Genomic DNA, 20402 nt, shown 5'->3' on the forward strand with positions numbered 1-20402 from the left:
AAAGGTCTAGTTGTCATAAAAAAAAAGCTTCATGTAGCTAGTGTTTGTGTGCAACATCGACCATTTTTAAATAAAATGTTATGTCACATGTGCCAAATACAACTGGTGTAGAAAATAAATTGTAAGAAGAATAAAATACACAAGAATGGGAGTTATATTCAGGGAGTACCAGTACCATATCAATCTGTAGAGGTACGAGGTAGTTGAGGTAGATATGTACTCGAAGGCAGGGTAAAGTGACTATACATCAGGATAGATAAGAGTAAAATAAACAGAGTAGCTACAGCAAATGAGGAGTGTGTGATGTCCCTCTGCTGGCCAGGTCATATCTGCAGTTTCTGCACCCAACAATGTCTCGCCTACAACGTGCTCGCCTCCACCTTTAGTACAATAAAATTACTGGACAAGGGTGCCAAATGAGCATCTTTATTTTACAAATAAAAACACATTTTCTATTGACATTTCATAAAAAAGCAATTTACAAGCTTATGAACCAAAATAAAGCAGCACAGAATGATTATGAGTAAAGTATAATTTGAATAAATATATTTTTCATGCTATAAAATAAATTCAGAAATGGCAAGTTAAAAGTTAAAGCATCAGCTCTAGCTAGCTTCATTTACTTCATCATTATACAAAACAGTAGAGTTGAGGTTCACAGTTGGGTTGTATGTAGAACGGACTAGAGGCAGGTGGACGGACAATGGGCCAAACTAAAAAGGTCTCCCCTGTTCCTCAGCATTGAAGCTCGTCACATACATGCAGAGTGGGAATGGAAAACATGGGTTCAGTGAGACCCTTGAGGCAGAATGTTTGGGAACCACTGACTGAGGATTTGTTTCCCCACCTGAATAGAAGTGCACGTTGAATTCTACACACGAGCTGTATGCCCAGAGTGACCACTTTATAACACTAGTATAAGCCCTGAGTTCTACTTAGTTTTTTGCCATATGACCACATACTTAACCAGATACCACAGAATATGAGAGACCAAGGAGTTTCACATCAAAGAGAATGAAACAGGTCAGTCTAAACATTTAGTTAAAGCAGTACTGACCACTTCCACTGACACGCTAAAACTATAGTCTCAGTACTCGAGGGGAAAGGGAAGACCTTGAAATTTTAGCATGAAAACAGATTGCCACTCCTACTATGTGGCTGTGCAGCCCAAAATCCCTTTCAGTATTTGACACAGATGGAGGTGCAACGTTAAAACCAGTGCCATTGGGGTTTGACGGAATCACATGTTCAGCTTTGCGTTTCAGTTCACTGATCGTTTTAGGCTTTGGATGCCTACTTAAAAGACCAGCAATACCAGTCTCACCTAATGAGTATTTTCACCTAACCGGTCCAAAGATTCACAAAATATAGAAAAATAAATCTATATCAAATTGTCCTCGACCTACTTTAGTTCTACAGCTCCCTCACATTCAGCTTTTGTTTGAGAAGTGAAAGCCCAAGAAGTAGATTAGTCTCATTGATACCAATATATCCCCTTTAAAAAAGTGTTATTGCTTTTGTATATTACACAGTGGAGAAAGGCTGAGAAGCTATGGAAATCTATATCAGTGTTCATAAACTACCTGAAGTTAATCAGTTAAAAAAAAGTTATTGAATGAGCTGCAAATTCAAAAAGTAGTCCAACAGCCTTCCCTGTAAACACTTCCTTTTGATTACTTCTGGCCCACAAATATCGCTCCCCCCACCTTTAATATGAATAGTTTTGAACAAACAGAGTGAATGCAAACAAGTGTCAGGTTCAGTTGGTTGGTGAGTGTTGTGGCATTAGTAACTTAAGTTTATAAAAGCATTTAAACAAAATTACCCCTCCATCCCCATATATGTCTTATGTATATAAAAATCAATAAATAACCTGACCAGACTAAAAGCACCATTTATGGGGGGCGGGAAGGTCCCTAAAGATAAAGTAATCCCTTAAAAAGGGGAGACTAGAATGATATATCCCTCTGGAATATGAATGTATCAAAGACAGGTTATGCTATTTCTAAGTACATGACAAAAACAAGAACTAATGTTAAGTTCCAAAAACTGCCATCAGCATTTCTAAACAATTTTGTGGGTGAGTGATGTGCAATACAGCTAAAACCGAGCACGTTTGAGTGATGTGCAATACAGCTATAACCGAGCACGTTTGAGTGATGTGCAATACAGCTATAACCGAGCACGTTTGAGTGATGTGCAATACAGCTATAACCGAGCACGTTTGAGTGATGTGCAATACAGCTATAACCGAGCACGTTTGCACTTTGACACATTTTTTTGATTTATTTTTTAAAACCTGCTCATTCTCAACAAGCTGTCCCCCTGGCCAGATGTAACAAAATTAATCTTGAGACGGAAGAGTCTAGCTGTACTCTCCCTTCTCTGAGACTGAAGGAGATCTTAGATTGTCCTCAGTGCTAACAGAAAGGATACAGTATACATACAAAACAGCCTCTGGAGAGAGGAACAGAACAGCTCAAGACTGTGATTAGATGCCATGCAAGTCACGATATAATAAAAACACAATCCATCACATTATAAAATGAATACAAGTATCAAAAAGGGTCTGATGACAAGGAAATGGTATGGCTGACTAAAAACGAGGTGCCCATTACCCTGCTAACTTAAGGGCGAAACATGGGCATGTATCTCAGACATGATTCTCCGTGCCTATTCCCTTGTAGACATTTCATTTTTGCATAAACTATTACAATTTTTTATTTATTTTTAAAATCCAAATTAAAAATGAAGAAAATCAACAGTACTTTATCAATACTTTGTCCTCAATCCTTTTATTCTTTCCATTGAAGGCATATCCAAAACAAATGTCTACTGTAAGTGTCAGATCCTTTATATCCACAGGGATATACAGCTAGTGATCGTTTGTATGGCAAGGCACAGATCAAGATTCAAAAGCTTATTTTTCTTTAAAATATTTATAGGATTTGTATGGTTGGCATCTTAAAATGACAATGAAACAAACAAATCTCAATGTTAGTACTTATGGCTTCATACATTTCTTTCATGATATGACTATCATATCTGGCAACATCCTATGTGGGATTCAACTGCATTGTGTTGTAACAAGACCATCTGTTGGAAATAGCAAGGAATTGGAAAAAAATGTATTATCTAGAAAACTCATCATGCCTCTTGTCGGGCCAAATGTATAGACATACCTTTGGAGAATTATCTACTGGGAAATCTTTGATTTGACTCCTGGCTCAATAACCTATTAAAAAGGACCATATTTTTACATGGTAAGGTATACTGAACAAAAATATAAATGCAACATGTAAAGTGTTGGACCCCAGAAATTTCCCATAAGCACAAAAAGCTTTTTTCAAAAAACAAAATGTGCACAAATTTGTTTACATCCCTGTTGGTGAGCATTTCTCCTTGGCCAAGATAATCCATCCACCTGACAGGTGTGGCATATCAAAAAGCTGATCAAACAGCATGATTATTACACAGGTGCACCTTGTGCTGTGAACAATAAAAAGCCACTAAAATGTAGAGCTGTGTAACAACAATGCCACGTCTCAAGTTGATGGACCATGCAACTGGCATACTGACTGCAGGAATGTCCATTAGAGCCGTTGTCAGAGAATTCAATGTTAATTCTCTATCATAAGCCGCCTCCGTCCTTTTAGAGAATTTGGTAGTATATCCAACCGGCCTCACAACCGCAGACCACATGTAACCACGCCAGCCCAGGACATCTACAGCCGGCATCTTCACCTGCGGGATCGCCTGAGACCAGCCACCAGGATTAGCTGATGAAACTGTGGGTGTGCAAAAGCAAAACATTTCTGCAGAAACTGTCCCAGGGAAGCTCATGTGCGTGCTTGTGGTCATCACCAGGGTCTTGACCTGACTGCAGTTCAGCGTCGTAACCGACTTCAGTGGGCAAATACTTAACTTCGATGACCATTGGCACGCTGGAGTAGTGTGCTCTTCGCGGATGAATCCCGGTTTCAACTGTACCGGGCAGATTGCAGACTGCGTGCATGGTGTCGTGCGGGACAGCGGTTTGCTGATATCAACGTTGTGAACAGTGTACCAGGGTGGGGGTGGGGTATTGGCAGACAAGCTAAGGACAACAAACACAATTGCATTTTATCAATGGCAATTTGAATGCACAGAGATAACATGCTTAAATACTGAGGCCCATTGTGGTGCTGTACATAATTCTTAGAAGCTGAAAATGTCCCAGTTCTTCCATTACCTCACCAGACATGTCAACCATTGAGCATGTTTGGGATACTCTGGATCGACGTGTACGACAGCGTGTTCCAGTTCCCGACAATTACCAGCAACTTCGCACAGCCACTGAAGAAGAGTGGGAAAAAATTCCATATGCCACAATCAACAGCCTGATCAACTCTATGCTAAGGAGATTTGTCACACTACACAAGGCAAAACGGTGGTCACACCAGACACGGATTGGTTCTGATTCACGTCCCTACCCTTTTTTTTTTTTAAAGGTATCTGTGACCAACAGATGCATATCTGTATTACCAGTCATGTGAAATCCATAGATTAAGGCCTAATGAATTTATTTAAATTGACTGATTTCCTTATATGAACAGTAACTCAGTAAAATAAAAAATGGTTGCATTTATAACTTTGTTCAGTGTCGATTCCCCATTCTAAAATCAGTAGGGGGACAGAGGGACAGATTCAATAAGAGCAGGGTTAAGACTTTACAGATATGGTTCTGCAAATGTGCAGAGTGCATTACCACACAGAGCATAAGATAAATATCCCAGACTTATCCAAGACAGAGGAAAATAGATTGTGGCTGACTTTGGACAACACTGTCAAGCATATGTTCTGTTGATGGAGAAATACAAAAATAAAACAAAAAGGGAAGGGCCTGTCACTGATCAGCAACAAGACATGGAGACAGTGAATCACAGAAGGGTCCTTTTGGTTGTAAACGGAACAGTTTGAAACAGTATCTGGTGAAACAATGAGCTAATGTAGTGAGCATTCAGTGGAGAAAAGACTGCATTGGTGACCTAACATTACACAATATGGAAATACATGCAAAACTGCACAATACCAATATGAAAAGAAAATCACAGAACCAAGTTCTGCCAAAGGCAAGGGGATGGTAATGTGATAAAAAAAAGATGCAGCAAACAACCGAAAAATAACAAACAGGCATAGTAAATGGTGGTGCTACATTAAATGAAGAGGAAATTCTCTTGTCCACACCCACCTGGACCTCTGGGCTTTTCGGGACATTTCTCTCTAAACAGTGAGCCTGCTAGCTCCTTGCAATACTGTAATTATAGTTTTGTGTGTTCATGTGTAAAAACTAAAAGATAACAGGATACAAGGACGGCAACTCACTGCTGAAATAGCAAGTCAGCAAGCAGAGGGGTAATGGAGCAAAATTACTGTCGACAAAAAGTGCTTTTTAAGGATCAGCTTTCCACCTGATATTAACCGCACCTACCAAATAAAGAGCTTGATCTGGGCTAGGACGTTAGAGCAATAATTATCAGAATTTAGGCCCATATTATTAAAAACTACTGCACTTAGAAGCATTATCACACAATAAGAATATTGAAATCCCATTCGCCACCTAAACTATGCCATGGCATTGTGCATTGCAATGCTTAGCCATGTAATGCAATATACATCTGACAAACACAGCCTACCTCCCACTACAACCATAGTGTGCAATAGTGACTTATGACGATATGAAAAATGTAATCTTTAACAAAAGTTGTGAAATGTGGTCAAATGACATTCAGCCAACTGCTGAGCCCTGAAAGCCCAGCTAATCTCTAAACAAACAGAGCACCATCCCTGATGCCAGCAGTGCCCTTTGATTATTATTTACCAATTAACACTGAAAAAGCTAGCTACCAATCTGTTGTGAAATGGACTTACACTGACTGATGCAGTAATAATTTGATCATTGACTATTAAAAAGCCTATTTTTGTCACAATAAACTGATGGTCAGCTCTTAACTTCAACTGCCACTATTTTACTCACAAAAAGAGCACCATTACTTTGGTTCACAACCTCATCTCACAACCCTCTACCATCTGTCCATCAAACTCTTAATTTCTAATGAAGCATCAATGAGACTACACGCTTTCCCATTTTATCCCCTCATCTCAACAGTTGTGTCTGATCAGGAAAGGGCAGAAACAGTAAATTAAAACAAAAGAGCAGAACAAGAGTTCTCATGAAATGGAGTGAACAAAAACTGCCATGACAAGATGGCGGATATTCCCTTCTCCCTGTTTGCATACTGTGAGCATATTGATTCCATGCACAGATCCAGGGCAGCGCTGCGCCTGCTGTGCCAAGCCAAGCTAATGAGGGGAACTCTGCACTGAGCATCATCTCCACACAGATAAAAAAACAGTTTCACATAAACAGGTTGAGAATAATTAACTAAACACCATCAGAATGGAAGACACTCCAATGATTTCACTGTGTCAGGCTCAATCATTGATCCCATGTCGATTAATAGATAGAATCACATCTGTAAAACACACCATGGCCAACTGCATGTGACCTTCACTGGGTAAAAAAAGTGACAGATAAGTGGAATCTGCTCCTGTGTGTTCTGAAAAGCAAACTAGATATTGGCTATAGAGACAGTGGAAATCATGTAATGTATTGTGTTCTATTATTGTACTCTATCCACTGTCCTTGAGCTTGCTCAATGCAAACACACAACATACTTAATATTTCTTATACACCATTATAAAGTGGGTGGTTTGAGCCCTGAATGCTGATTTGCTAAAAGCTATGGTATATCAGACCGTATACCATGGGTATGACACCTAAAATATTTTTTAAATGTTCTAATTACATTGGTAAGCAGTTTATCATAGCAACAAGGCACCTCAAGGGTTTGTGGTATTTGGCCAATATACTCCGTGTTGCGTTGTGCGTAAGAAGAGCACTTAACTGTGGTATATGGACCTTATACCACACCTCCCCGGGTCTTATTGCTTAAATATAGCAAATCCTTTCTTCGACCACATTACATCCTTGTTAACCATGAACTGATGGACAAGGTCCAGAGTTCATACAACCAGCAAGGAACATTAGTCTACAGTATCAAGGCTTTGTGTTGAGACTGAGGATTGTTCTTCTTAGAGTTTGGCAAATATAACACATAGACCCTAAAACAAAACTGTTTGTTTTTTTAAACGGAAAACACTTCTGTTCCTGTTAGGTTCTTAGCTATGAGGTAGAACCTGGTGGAGTTTCATAAAATACTGTCTGTTATGAGTATGTAGTTGTATCATGAGGTATTGAACAGATATGTCACATGAAGCTTTGCACTTGCAGAAAAATAATTCCTTGTGAGTAAAGTGACCACCTTTGGCCACATGTGCAAAAACAGGTCAGGTAAAAACTTGTGACAAGCAGCAGAGCTTTCATATTATCAATTATTGCAACATGCCTATATTACTCTGTAAATATGTTTTAAAAACATGGAAAGATTAAAGAGAAAACAAAAACAAGAAGGAGGCCTTGATTATTGAGGCCACCTTATCAATAGCAAGTTGATTCTCCTTCCTTTTGAAATAATCTATTTTTAAAAAGCACCCTTTTCTTCTTCTATGTTTCTACTTTCACTAAAAATGGACAGGCAGAAAACCTGGAAGAACAAGGTAGATTCAACATTTGAAGGAGCCGCTTCCAAAATAAATTCTAAACATAAAAAAACAACAAAAACAAAACATGTTAAAGCTTCCTCAACCAGAACAGGGGCCTAAAAATCACACCTGGATGCCTGGGCTTCCTCAGGGCTACACTTTGAGCTCTCCTCCATGTCAGTGGCCGGAGCCTCCTCAACATACTGCGTCTCAAAGGCCATCCCCTCAGAGGCATCCTCTGGGTCTTTCTGACCGGAGCTCCTCTCCGTTCTCTCTGGAGAGTCCATTTGATTGGTGCCCTCTGTGGCCCCCAAGTGCTTCTTCCTCAAGTGCTGGTTGAGGGTTCCCTGGAAAGGGAAGCACTTGCCACAGATCTGACAGTGGAAGGGCTTGTTGTCCGTGTGGCCGCGGATGTGGTACTCCAGCTGGTCCTTGCGAGTGTACTTCTTGCCGCAGAACTTGCAGACGAAGGGTGTGATTCCCATGTGCAGGCGCATGTGGCGGTCCAGGCTGCCCTTCTGATTGAAGGACTTGCCGCAGTAGATGCAGAGGAGCCTCTCGTTGTAGGGGTACCACTGGCTGCGCAGGCTCCGTTCCTGGACGTCATTCTCAAAGCCTGCTTGACCCAACACGGCTTCGCTGCTGTCCTCTGCGTTTCCTGGTTTGATCTGACTCAGGACCTCTGCTGGGACGGCTACAGGGGGGCGCTTGGCTCTGGCCCGGCCGCCCCTGAAGCCACTGAGCATGGAGCGGGAGGGGCTGGAGCTGCTGAGGCTCACGAAGCAGGGAGATGACAGGCCTGAGTAAGTGTAGCCAGCTGCCTGGATGACAGGACCATAGGAGCCCACACTGACAGCCAGCACCTGCTCTCCATCCACCAGCTCTGTGTGGTAGCCATCGTCGCCTGCCGAGGAGCTGTCGGAGTAGCTGGGCCGGTCCGTCTTTTCCAGCTTCACATGCACGTCTGTCACCTGGCCGTCCTTCCCAATCAGCTCCACCTGCTCAGTCTCTCCCTCCGTGGCTGCCTCCTGCTCTGACACACCGTCACTGCTGCCGCGGTCTGACTGGCCCTCCTCCTGGTGCCGCGCCCTGCCATGGCCTTTCCCTGCTGCTAGCTCAGAGCGGGCCTCTATGCTGTGTCTGGAGTAGTAAGGGGGGGAGATCTGTGTGGGGTTGATGAAGAGGCTGCTGTCTTTAACACCGTTGCGGCTGGCCTGGGAGCCCTCGTCTGGGCTGGTGGCGCTGCTGATCTTGGAGTGGATTCCCTCCAGGATCTGGGTGCACTTGTCAATGACTGCCTGCATCTGCAAGAAGCTGGCTGCTGTGAGGAAGCTGATGACATCTTTGAGCTGCAGGGACATGCGGCCAGTGTAGCAGAAGGCCAGCAGCTGCTCAAACACATCAGGGTTCTTGATGACGGAGATGGACAGGCCGCTCATGGTTCCCAGGGCTGAGTGGTCGCGGAAGTACGGTGAGCTGGCCGCCAGCACGGCCTTGTGGGCCCGGAACGGTTGGCCCTGGATGTGAACGATAATGTCACATAGCTTCCCCTGCAGACGCAAGTCGTTGAGCTGGTTGAGGACGGTGTTGCTGAACTCTGGCACGTCAAACTCTATGTAGGCGCTGCCGTCATCCATCTCTTGGATATGGCTTACCAGTTTGTAGACAACCTGGCAGAAACAGAAAATAAAACAATCATTAGGACTAAGAATCAGGATATATCTGAGAACACCTGCATGCAGTCACAGTTTAGTGACTAGTGCATTTCAAGTTTCATTTTCACATACAAAATATCCAAAAGAACATTGACAGTTAACATTGAGGTTCATTTAAGATATTTTACAAATAAAGTCAGTGTGCCACAACAGCCAAATAGCAACAAGCATGCTTTATGAGCAAACGCTGGCTGTCTGTGCCAGAAATATGCCAACACTAAGAAACCTGGCTACAGCCAATAGAATTTCACATTCACACTGGCCTGAGAAAATACTGTATGCTTTCAAAATGGCCAGTACAAGTTAGACTAAACTCTCATTCTTTGCCAGAAAAAGGCATATATATATATCATTTATTCATATAATTTATTCAGATAAGAATCGCCTGGGCAAAAACGTAGTGCATTTGACATATTGCAGTAATAGGCATTGAGAGTCAAAGCCTAGTTCAGCATTGACCCGACTGACTCTCATAAGAGAACAATTTGGAAATCTGGATTTGAAATAAGATCCATTCAGCAGCTGGCCAATTTCACAGTAATATGCCAAAGGAATGACTGTAGGGATAACTGCAGCCTCATCCAAGTTTGGAGATGGCCTGCAAAAGCATATTCATTCCACCCATTCCAACTTGTGTTGGGAGTGCACAAGTTCAACACACAAAAGCACTCAGAAAACAAGTAATATGCACCACAGAAAAACAAAAAATACAAGCAGATGTTTAATCTGGAGTGAAAATCCTCACAGCACGAACAAAGCAGGCCCTTAAACCTTGGAGGTCAGAAGAGATAGTACTGCAGCATGGTAGTCTGACACAATTTGAAATGATTCATTAGAAGGAATATGACAAGAACTGTAGTCCTCCATGTGGAATAGAATGCACTCTAAAAGCATTTCTGCATTTTAATTACACTAGCATGTCGTTTTATGCAATGGGAAGGATGTAAAATATATCACTAGCCACTTTAAACAATGCTACCTAATATAATGTTTACATACCCTACATTATTCATCTCATATGTATACGTATATACTGTACTCTATCATCTACTGCATCCTTATGTAATACATGTATCACTAGCCACTTTAACTATGCCACCTTGTTTACATACTCATCTCATATGTATATACTGTACTCGATACCATCTACTGTATCTTGCCTATGCTGCTCTGCACCATCACTCATTCATATATTTATGTACATATTCTTTATCCCCTTACACTGTGTATAAGAAATTAGTTTTGGAATTGTTAGTTAGATTACTTGTTGGTTATTACTGCATTGTCGGAACTGGAAGCACAAGCATTTCGCTACACTCGCATTAACATCTGCTAACCATGTGTATGTGACAAATAAAATTTGATTTGATTTGATTTAATGCCACTTTGAAAGTAACGGAACAACAAAACTTACGTTATGTATGTGAGGGAAATGGACAGCCATTTTTGGGAGAATGGAGACACCAGCTAAAGTCAATCTCAAAGTCTTAGGGTAAAATATTAATAGCCACTTTGAAAGTATGGCTTGGCTACACACAAAAACAACAAACAATTGTCGCATACTTTAGAGAGGAAAATGTACCGTTATGCATGGGAGATTCTCTGTTATGGATGTGACGCTGTGAGAAATAATTGTTTATATATTAAAGAAATAACACGTATCTTTAATAGTTATTGCATAGGCTATCAAAGTGCACTCATGTGTCCCATATTAATTAAGCAACCATAAATGCACAAATGTGCTAGAAAATGCATTCAGAATTCTTTATTTGGAAAAACTCTACTTTCATTCCAAATTAGAGTGCTGCATACCTCAACAATTCTAGAAATATTTGCACTTTCACAATAACACTAGAGGAAAATGTTATGGATGTGACATTGTGCGCTATGGATGTGACAGAGTCCCAAATGACAGACCGCAAATGTAACTGCAATCCATTTCAAATGTACAAAGTTTTAGTAATTTCATTCTAGATCATGAATGTTTTATTCAAAGTATTAAAATGTTGTCAAATCACCTATTGAGTAACAGAATAAACATACAAAAACTCAAACTCAAAAGTTGCTTTTATAAACTCATGCTTTGCGTTAATCTCACACTCTTTAATCTGCCAGCATAGGATCTATGATACCCACTCCACGTTGTCCACAAAAGGACACAGGGACTAGACAACTTGACCTGCAGCCACCCAAGCCTTGTCATCCTTGGCTGGCAAGATGTACACAAATCCTGTGTGGTCATTTCTCCTCAAGAACTGTATTTCAACAGCATCAGAGTTGGTCTTTATCTGTTACCAATTCCACAAACTGCCTATATATACACTGTGTATACCAAACATTAGGAAATCCTAAAGGCTTAAAAATCGTCTTTAACTAGGGATGCACAATATATCGGTGAGAATATCACAATCGGCCGATATTAGCCAAAAATGCCAACATCGGGCATCGGCCCTATTGTCTAGTTTAACGCCGATGCGCAAAAACCGATGTCAAAGCTGACGTGTACACCTGGATAACGTAGGTAGGTGACGTAATGAAGCCACAAAAAAATACAGCGCTACATGTGCAACACAGCATTCCTAACCTGGCCCACGTCTGCTGTGTGGACCTATTTTGAAGTTTCAAAGGAAGATAACAAAAAGGCCATATGCAAGTTTTGTGCTGCTATTATTTCCAGAGGGGAGAAAGTGAAATCTTTCAATACCACAAACCTAATTACTCATTTGAAAGTGCATCATCCCCCAGACGTTCAGCAACTACCTAGAACAAAAGCAGAAAAAATAACTAAGCGCACACTTTCAACAACTAAACAAGTTCAAGTCGAGCAGTCATTTGAAAGAGCAAGAACATTTCAGCGAGACAACTCAAAGGCGAAATCCATTAACGCCAAGATAATGAAATTGATTGCCCTTGACAATCAACCATTCTCTGCACCAGTACACACTACCAAGTAGGCGCTATTTTTCAGATGTTTCCCTACCGGAGTTACACAGGATTGTTGAATCGCACATCAGCGAGCTACTTGCTATGGGCGTCACTGCTACTAGCTTCACGACTGACATTTGGACCAGCGATGTCAGCCCCATGAGCATGCTGAGTCTGACAGCACAGTGGGTCGATGAGGATTTTGTACTGAGGAAAGCCATATTGCATGCTCAAGAATGTGCTGGTTCTCTTATCGCTGCTGCCATTTCAATGGCACTTGAGAACATGTTTGAAATCCCCAAGAACAAAGTACACGATGTGCTACGTGATAATGCACAATGTGCTACGTGATAATGCACGTAACATGACAAAGGCTTTTGAAGAATGCAGAGTCGCCAGTTTTCCATGCATGGCACACGCTGCAACTGGCTGTGAACGAAGGTGTTTAGGCCCAACACAGCATATCTGACACAGTGGCAACAGGTAGGAAGATAATAGGTCATTTTAAACACTCACAGCTAGCATACAGCCACCGGCAAGCAATCCAGGAGTAGCTTGGAGTGCAAACAAAAAGGCTTAAGCAAGACGTTTTCACCAGAAGGAACAGTACTCTAAACATGATGGAGAGCCTGCTGGAACAAAAATGAGTGTTTGGCGTGTACGCAGCTGACTGAGTTACCTGCAACAAATCAGTACAAACCAGTGGACTCATTAAAAACATGAACACACTCCTAGCTCCAGTCAAACAACTGACTCGAGAAATAAGCTCTTCAACTGCGTCTGCAGCAGACGTGATACCCTCTGTCATGGCATTAAAACGCCTGCTCAACAAAACTTCCAACACAGACCGTGGGGTTAAAACTTGCCAAAGTACTCTACCAGACGCTGTGAACATGCGATTCGTGGGATTCTCTCTGAGCCTCTTTACTGTGTCGTCACCATGCTCGATGCTAGGTACAAGGACCGCTACTTTGATGCAGACAAGAAACAGGGTTTACGTGAAATGTTACAGAGACAGCTGGACAAGATGGAAACACAAGTATCTTGGTGCTCTATGTACTAGTGTGGACAGTGAGCGCCTTTTCAATGCAGCTTCACTCACTATAGACGAAAAAAGAAACAGATTTTTGTGACAAAGCCGAACAGGTCTTCTTTATGAAGAAAATCTTCCCCCAAATGTTAAAATTGTAAATGGGCAGTCATATTGTAACCCAGCCATCTAGAGTCACTGGAAACAATTGTACTAAGACGAATGGCTTTTCTATTGTTCATTCATGGCAGGTATAGGTCAAGATTTTCAATTAATTTAAAAACAAAGCAATTGTTTTTTTATATTTTTTTTAAATTCCTAAATGAAAGATGAGCTGGTGTTGTAAATTTGCTCTCATTTTACGAGTCAAGTCAGTTGAGCACATTTGTGCCAATTATAGAAGTTTATGACAGTCATGTTTTCAAGTAGTCAAAGCAAAAATGCAAAAATGATTAACTGCATTTGAGTTTAAACCAATACTTATTTCAAAGCATGTTTAGGTTTCTCCATATAGTCAAGAATGGATAGTAAGAAGAGCCACCAACACCTTAACCATCTTTGTAATGCGGGGCAGCTAAAATATTTGTCATGAATTTTTTTTAACCTTTATTTTACTTGGCAAGTCAGTTAAGAACAAATTCTTATTTTCAATGACAGCCTAGGAACAGTGGGTTAACTGCCTGTTCAGGGGCAGAACGACAGAATTGTACCTTGTCAGCTCGGGGATTTGAACTTGCAACCATTCGGTTACTAGTCCAACACTCTAACCACTAGGCTACCCTGCCAACTGGTGTGCAATAAAATACATTCATAGATGTGTAATTTTTCCCATTTACAAGTTATTAAACAATCTGTTCCTAACTGAACATATGACACTTTGTTTAAACTATTTAACTGTACTAGAATGCTTAAAAGGCTGCTAAAATGTTAAATATCGGTATCGTTTTCTTTGGCAAGGAAAATATCAGAATCGGCCAAAATTGAATATCAGTGCCTCCCTATGTTTAACGCGTCTCATCCCCTTTATCTACACTGTTTGAAGTGAATTTAACAAGTGACATCAATAAGGGATCATGGCTTACACCTGACCAGTGCAAGACATGGAAAGAACAGGTGTTCTTAATGTTCTGTAGTCTCAGTGTATACCTCTAACCCTAGACTCAAGGATTGATACACCCATTTCATTCCCTTGTTTATTTGAGCTAGCTGGACTCATTCCTCACTCATCCCTACTATATCGTCTTTCCTATGAAGGGTTAACTTCTTCATTTTCCTTACTGAAATGGTAATAAAAAAAAAGTTTAATTGAATTATAATCTACCAGTGGCACAGGGTTTGCATTTTTTTTTGAGATTCTGAGACTTGACAGCTACAGTTCACAAGCATGTGCATTGCAGACTACACAGATACAGATCAATATTGTCACTGGGGGGTACCAGCATGACCGGTGAAACTGTGATGGAATTTTAAGACCTTAATTATTTTTGTGAATTTAAGATCTTTATTATGCCATGTGATCACATGTAATGGGGATGGCAGGGTAGCCTAATGGTTAGAGCAAATCCCGAGCAAATCCCCGAGCTGACAAGGTACAAAATCTGTTGTTCTGCCCTTGAACAGGCAGTTAACCCACTGTTCTTAGGCTGTCATTGAAAATAAGAAATTGATCTTAACTGACTTGCCTAGTAAAATAAAGAAAAAATAAAAATGCTCCAGTTAGCAGAACGCATGATTGCAGTTCATATGAGAACGTGAGTACATGTGAAACAGATCACACACAGATAAAGGTTGTCTGCAAACAAACACACTTTGGAAGGGCATGAACATTCTATCATGATGGTGTTATGCAGTGTTGCTGACTGTGAGTCATTGATGAAGTTATAAAGCATCCATAACGGTCACATCCATTATGCTCAGAACGAGTACTGAAAATACTTATTTTGAGAGTTTGTATCCTACTTTGTAGTAACAATAACATTCAATTTGGCAAATATAAAAAGGTCAAATGTAGTCTTTAATTCAAAATATACACATTCAAGGTAAATATGAAAGTAGCTTGATTAAGAAATAAGCTATTTCACTTTTTCATGCTCAGGTTGAACTTAATATGGAATTGCTCAAATGTATTCTGTTTTAGCCACTTGGCCTGAGCAATTTGACAAAAAACTGGTTTGTCTGAGTCGGTTCTCCAGCTCTGTCCTCTTCTGCACATTGACTCGGTACTAGTACCCCATATTATCATTATTCATTGTGTATTTATAATTACGTGTTATTACTTTTCTATTTTCTTTCTCTCTGGATTGTTGGGAAGGGCCATAAGTAAGCATTTCACTGTTAGTCCACACCTGTTGTTTACGAAGCATGTGACAAACACAATTTTATTTCTCCCACCCAATCCATCGGCCCCTCTCCCAGCTCTCCCCCTGCCTCTCTCTGGCAATTCAGCATGATCTTCTGTCAGCAGTTTGAGAATGAAAACACTTTCTCCAATTGCCAATGCTTGCCAAGACACCTGTCACACTACCCATATGTTCTCATCCTGGCACAGGAGACTGAGGGGGAAAGAAGCAAGATGGAGAGAAAAGGAAAATGGAGGTGCAGGCTTACATTATTTTCACTCTGCCATCATGAGGCTTGCAAATATTGTGTGCATATTAAACCTATCAGTGGCCTATGCCAACACCATGCATTGCAAACTGAACTGAGAGCCAAGTTGAAGGGCAGCCAAAGAATGTATGCTCTGTGTCTGAGCTGAACCGGTGTGTCGGTCACATAAGCAATGCTAAAATGGACTGGATGGGAAACACAAACATACACTTTAATTTAGTAGGTCTGATTAAGTCCAAAATGAAAGATGCAATCTATTGTGGGCCTGTGACTTATGGCTGAACAAAAGACTACACTTCAAAGACAACCTCCAAAACCTGCCCATCAGCACTGGCAAACAAGCAAAGAATGCTTACTTCAAGATAAGCAGTATTTTGCAAAACAGCATGCAGCCCGACTCAAGCAAGACATGATACAGCAATATGAGATGGGCAACAAATAGTCTGCAGAGTTGGGAGACTTCTGAGAAAAATGTATTTTGTGAATTTGGAGGGGGATAATGTGTGGGGATTAGCTTATCTGCCCTGGTGTGAGCAGCATAACATGCAAGCACATTGATGCATTTTAAATTTGAGCATTGGAAATACATGTAGAACTGACCCACATGAAATTGGGTTTCTGGGTTGATTAAGACATGAGAAAGAGTTCCATTATCCATTAGCCTATAATCTCCTATCATCTGTGTAGCAGGCTTATTAGAATTCCCCATGCATTGGAGAAAAAGCACTGGAAGACAACGCAATCCTTTAGCTACTAGCCTAATCAAAATGCGACCAACACCATGAAAATAACACCCCACTTGAGATGTCACTACCTGCCTCATTCTAATGGCAGGTCATCACTAACCTCTGCTTACTTCAATTACTGACATGGACTACTAGTCACGCCATTCAGCCATTACATTTAAATGTTTCCAAATTTACATTTAGCAGATGCTCTTAGCCAGAGTGACGGACAGTACTGAGTATTTTAATACAGGTCCCCCTTGGAAATCGAACCCACAGCCTTGGCGTTGCAAGCGCCATGCTGTACCAACTGAGCTACACAGGAGTACCATCTCTGTTCAGTAATCTCTGTTCAGGCCAGTCCCTTTGGGTAAATAACATTTCAATGACCAGAAACTGATAACCAAGCTGCCGTGGAATAACTTCAGCACAATTACAAGTAGCAAAGGCCTAATTAAAAAATGGCTATTACAAAATTAGCAAGGGAAATCAGGATTTGCATAGGCCTATTTGCTGGTCATAGTCTAATCAGTACACACAAAAAAACAACTTCCCTGTAAGTCGTTGCGCAGAGAAGTCAAATCCTCCTCTTTTATACTCACCCAAACGGAGCGCTGAGCTGAGCAAATCCAACACTATGCTAACTAACCTACTGGTACATTTAATAACTATAACTTCCTTAACCTGTTCTCAAAGACAGATTACCCAATACAACTTCAAGCATATATTTAGCCCAAATAACTACCCACCATTGAGATGTCAAAACAGACAATGTTAATAAATATGTTTTGATAAAGGAATTAAAATGAGAACCTCACATCAAGGCTATTACTGCTTTATTCAGAGCCAGACCTCCTTCGTCTGGCTATTCCTAGCAGTTTGCCCTTGTACTGCTCAATCAACACTGATGGCAGAGGCAGACTAAAACCTTTTAAAGCTTATCCTGATGAGAACCATGACTATAAATGCAGGGTTTAATGTGTGCAAAGTCAATGCTACTCACGCACAAGGCTTAATTTGGTTTGTCTCTGTATATTCTGACAACCCATGCAGTGAAAATATTCAGTGGTTGAGTAACTACTATAATAGTGCAGCAAAATAGAAAACCCTAGAAGGTTGTATGGGCTTCAAGGGTGTTGTTTTTCTGTCTTCCCTTTCATATGAAAAAAAATAAACTATTACAATGCACTGCCCTTTGAGTTTGTGGTATGGCTTGACCAAGTCCAAGTTATTGACAAAGTACTGTATGTGCATTAGCTAGGGAAAGGGACACACACAATTGTACTGTCTAACATGTTAATATAACTACCCTTGAATTCAAGGAGAATGCAGGTGAACTGGATGACCCCAGGTGACAATGCACTTTGTACTGCTGTGTCCTTACATCATGTCTATAACTAGTTTACAACATACAACCAGACTAACAGTGGTTTTATCTGGCCTTTTATCAAGGTCAGATGCTCCACGTAAAGTTGACAACCGAAAAAAACAGACCCATCATGTGTTTTTTAAGCCAATAGCCTACATTTTATATTTCTGTATTACTGTTACCATGTTTGTTTACTATCAGTGTAGCTAATTTACATGCTATTTAGCTAAATGCCTAGCTAACTATCAACTGACAATGCAGGAACTAGGCAACTTTACTTGCAACACAGTAATTTAGTTAGATACTAGCTAGATAGTTAGTTTATTAGTTACATGTTCCACAGTATTTCCCCACAAATGTCACCTACCTACCTAAAGGCAATCGAACTTTCCATTTCCACAAAAACGTTAATAATGTAATAGCCATTGCTTTGGATCCATGCAAATGAAATGGAATGAACATCGTAACGTCATCTAACGTTAACGCCCAGTTCATGTAGCTATCTTGATACACTGACAAGATAATCCTGTTGAGAAAAAGTTTGATTTGAGCAAACGTTAACTCCCACAATAATTAGAAAAGTAGCTAACAAGACAGACATTAGCTTCGAAAAGTTGCAACGGCATTATTCCGTGTCTGTCTAGAGTCGAGCAAAGTTTGTTGCCGCCCGAACGGACGTTAACGTCAGCCTGCAACAAATTCTGACAGGCTAGCTAGCTTCTAGGTGGCTACATCCTACGGCATAAAAGCACAAGACTGGCACACTTGGGGCTAGCCAAAATAAGTTGATGTTGGTTAGCCAGCTAACTAGGTCTAATTGACGTAATGTGGCTAAAGTTAGCTAGCAAGCTATGTAATGCAAAACTAACCTGTGCGGGCTGAGACCATGGCTCAGATATCGAGGAGAACAGGCAAATTCCCCAAAAATGTGCTAGGCGTATGCGCCTAGTGTTACCCACGTTGAACAGTTAGCGCGCAACGCTAGAGTAGAACCTTTTTCACCAAATGACACAAGCAGCAGCAACATCGTTTTGACGATGAGGTTATATTCGATTAGTGTCCAAATCAATGTTTTTACTCTGTCGAACTCACCTTTTCCCGATCAAACGTCACCCATTTCCCCCAGTAGCTCGCTTTCACTTGAGGAAGGCCTCCCCCACTCCAGCTGTGTCGGTAGCTGCAATTTTTTATGCAACCGGAAGTGTATTATGTTTCGAGCCCGACCTGCCAATGATTCTGTCTGGGCAGAGATTTGGATATAATGACGAGATACCAAATAGTGTGGATATAATGGCAAGATGCATGTCCCTCCGCCCTAGCAATCGGAATCGTTGTCCACAAAGCGGCACCGCGGGCTGTCAAGCTCCAGCCTATCCTTTCTTTGCATTATTGTAATTATTTTTGAATATTCGATGAGGGTTGTTGACGTCAACCGCTTGTATTCAATAGTGAGAGATGCTATGGGCTGCTACGTAGTTGGTGGTGTCCGGTGCGAGTCGCAGGGTTCATGTAGGAAACACAGAATGCTGATGAACGCATGGTGATGGTCGACGTGTTTTGTGAGATGAGAGAGAAGGCGGTAGGTGAGGTGTCTCCTCAGCTGTTTACCATCGCCACTCTGACAGGACATGCCATGGGACCCAACTACTCTATCATCATGGACAAAGGAGCTGCCCATCGCTCAATGCCCATCAGTGGCAGAAAGCGGGGAGGTTCTGTGTTCGAATCCAGGCTGCATCACATCCGGCCATGATTGGCAGTCCCAAAGAGCGGCGCACAATTGGCCCAGCGTCGTCCGGGTTTGGCCTTAAGTGTAAATAATAATTTGTTCTTAACAGATTTTCCTAGTTGAATAAAGGTAGTAAAAAACAAATCTGGCGTGAGGACTATGACTTCTATAAGGGGATGTCTGAGTATGAGGATATTCTGCAAAGCAACAACCTGACATCCTCTGCTACACCCCACGGACATCAGACCCCCGATGCCTTCCTCATCATCAGCCTCTGGGCTGAACAATTACGGTGTGGACTCTGGCACTCCTCTGCCTTACATTGACATCGCTGGTTCAAGTGGCTCTTTCCTTGGCTGGTGTCCCCACCGGAGCTCAAATCCTCGCCATGGCTACCAACTACATCCTGCCCAGTGCCTATCAACCCAACGACGCTCTGCCCAGAGCCTAGCAATTTGATGATATAAATAGAATGTGTCGAATGGACCCTATTTTTCCGTCTCATGTTTGTCACATAGAACCGTCCTGATAGTGCCAGTTCAATTGATATGTTGCACAAAGTATTCAAGAACAAATATCCAGCAATGCTGTGATATCGGCAGTTCATTTCGAACATTCCAATACCTCTCCAATATTATATTTATACAATTTTGATACT

At 41.2% G+C, this 20402-nt stretch overlaps 1 protein-coding gene across 2 annotated transcripts; it reads right to left on the reverse strand.

Annotated features, from left to right (window-relative positions):
- Positions 1 to 410: 410 nt before the first annotated feature.
- Positions 411 to 19456, reverse strand: LOC135540774 (zinc finger and BTB domain-containing protein 34-like). 2 transcript variants are annotated; one of them, XM_064967110.1, is made up of 2 exons: positions 19108 to 19456; positions 411 to 9314 (listed from the first exon to the last, which is right to left on the reverse strand). In XM_064967110.1, the coding sequence occupies exon 2, from the start codon at positions 9279 to 9281 to the stop codon at positions 7761 to 7763; it is 1521 nt and encodes a 506-aa protein (XP_064823182.1). In that variant the 5' UTR covers positions 9282 to 9314; positions 19108 to 19456; the 3' UTR covers positions 411 to 7760. The 2 variants fall into 2 exon arrangements, with proteins under 2 accessions (XP_064823182.1, XP_064823183.1); XM_064967111.1 differs by lacking the exon at positions 19108 to 19456 and adding an exon at positions 18387 to 18454.
- Between the last annotated feature and the right edge of the window lie 946 nt (positions 19457 to 20402).

The sequence above is a fragment of the Oncorhynchus masou genome, chromosome 1, assembly GCF_036934945.1.
Source record: "Oncorhynchus masou masou isolate Uvic2021 chromosome 1, UVic_Omas_1.1, whole genome shotgun sequence".
Lineage (NCBI taxonomy): Eukaryota > Metazoa > Chordata > Actinopteri > Salmoniformes > Salmonidae > Oncorhynchus > Oncorhynchus masou.

What these genes read in the sequence shown, in the direction of transcription:
- LOC135540774 (XM_064967110.1), bottom strand. Translation starts at nt 9,281, where the DNA reads ATGGATGACGGCAGCGCCTACATAGAGTTTGACGTGCCAGAGTTCAGC.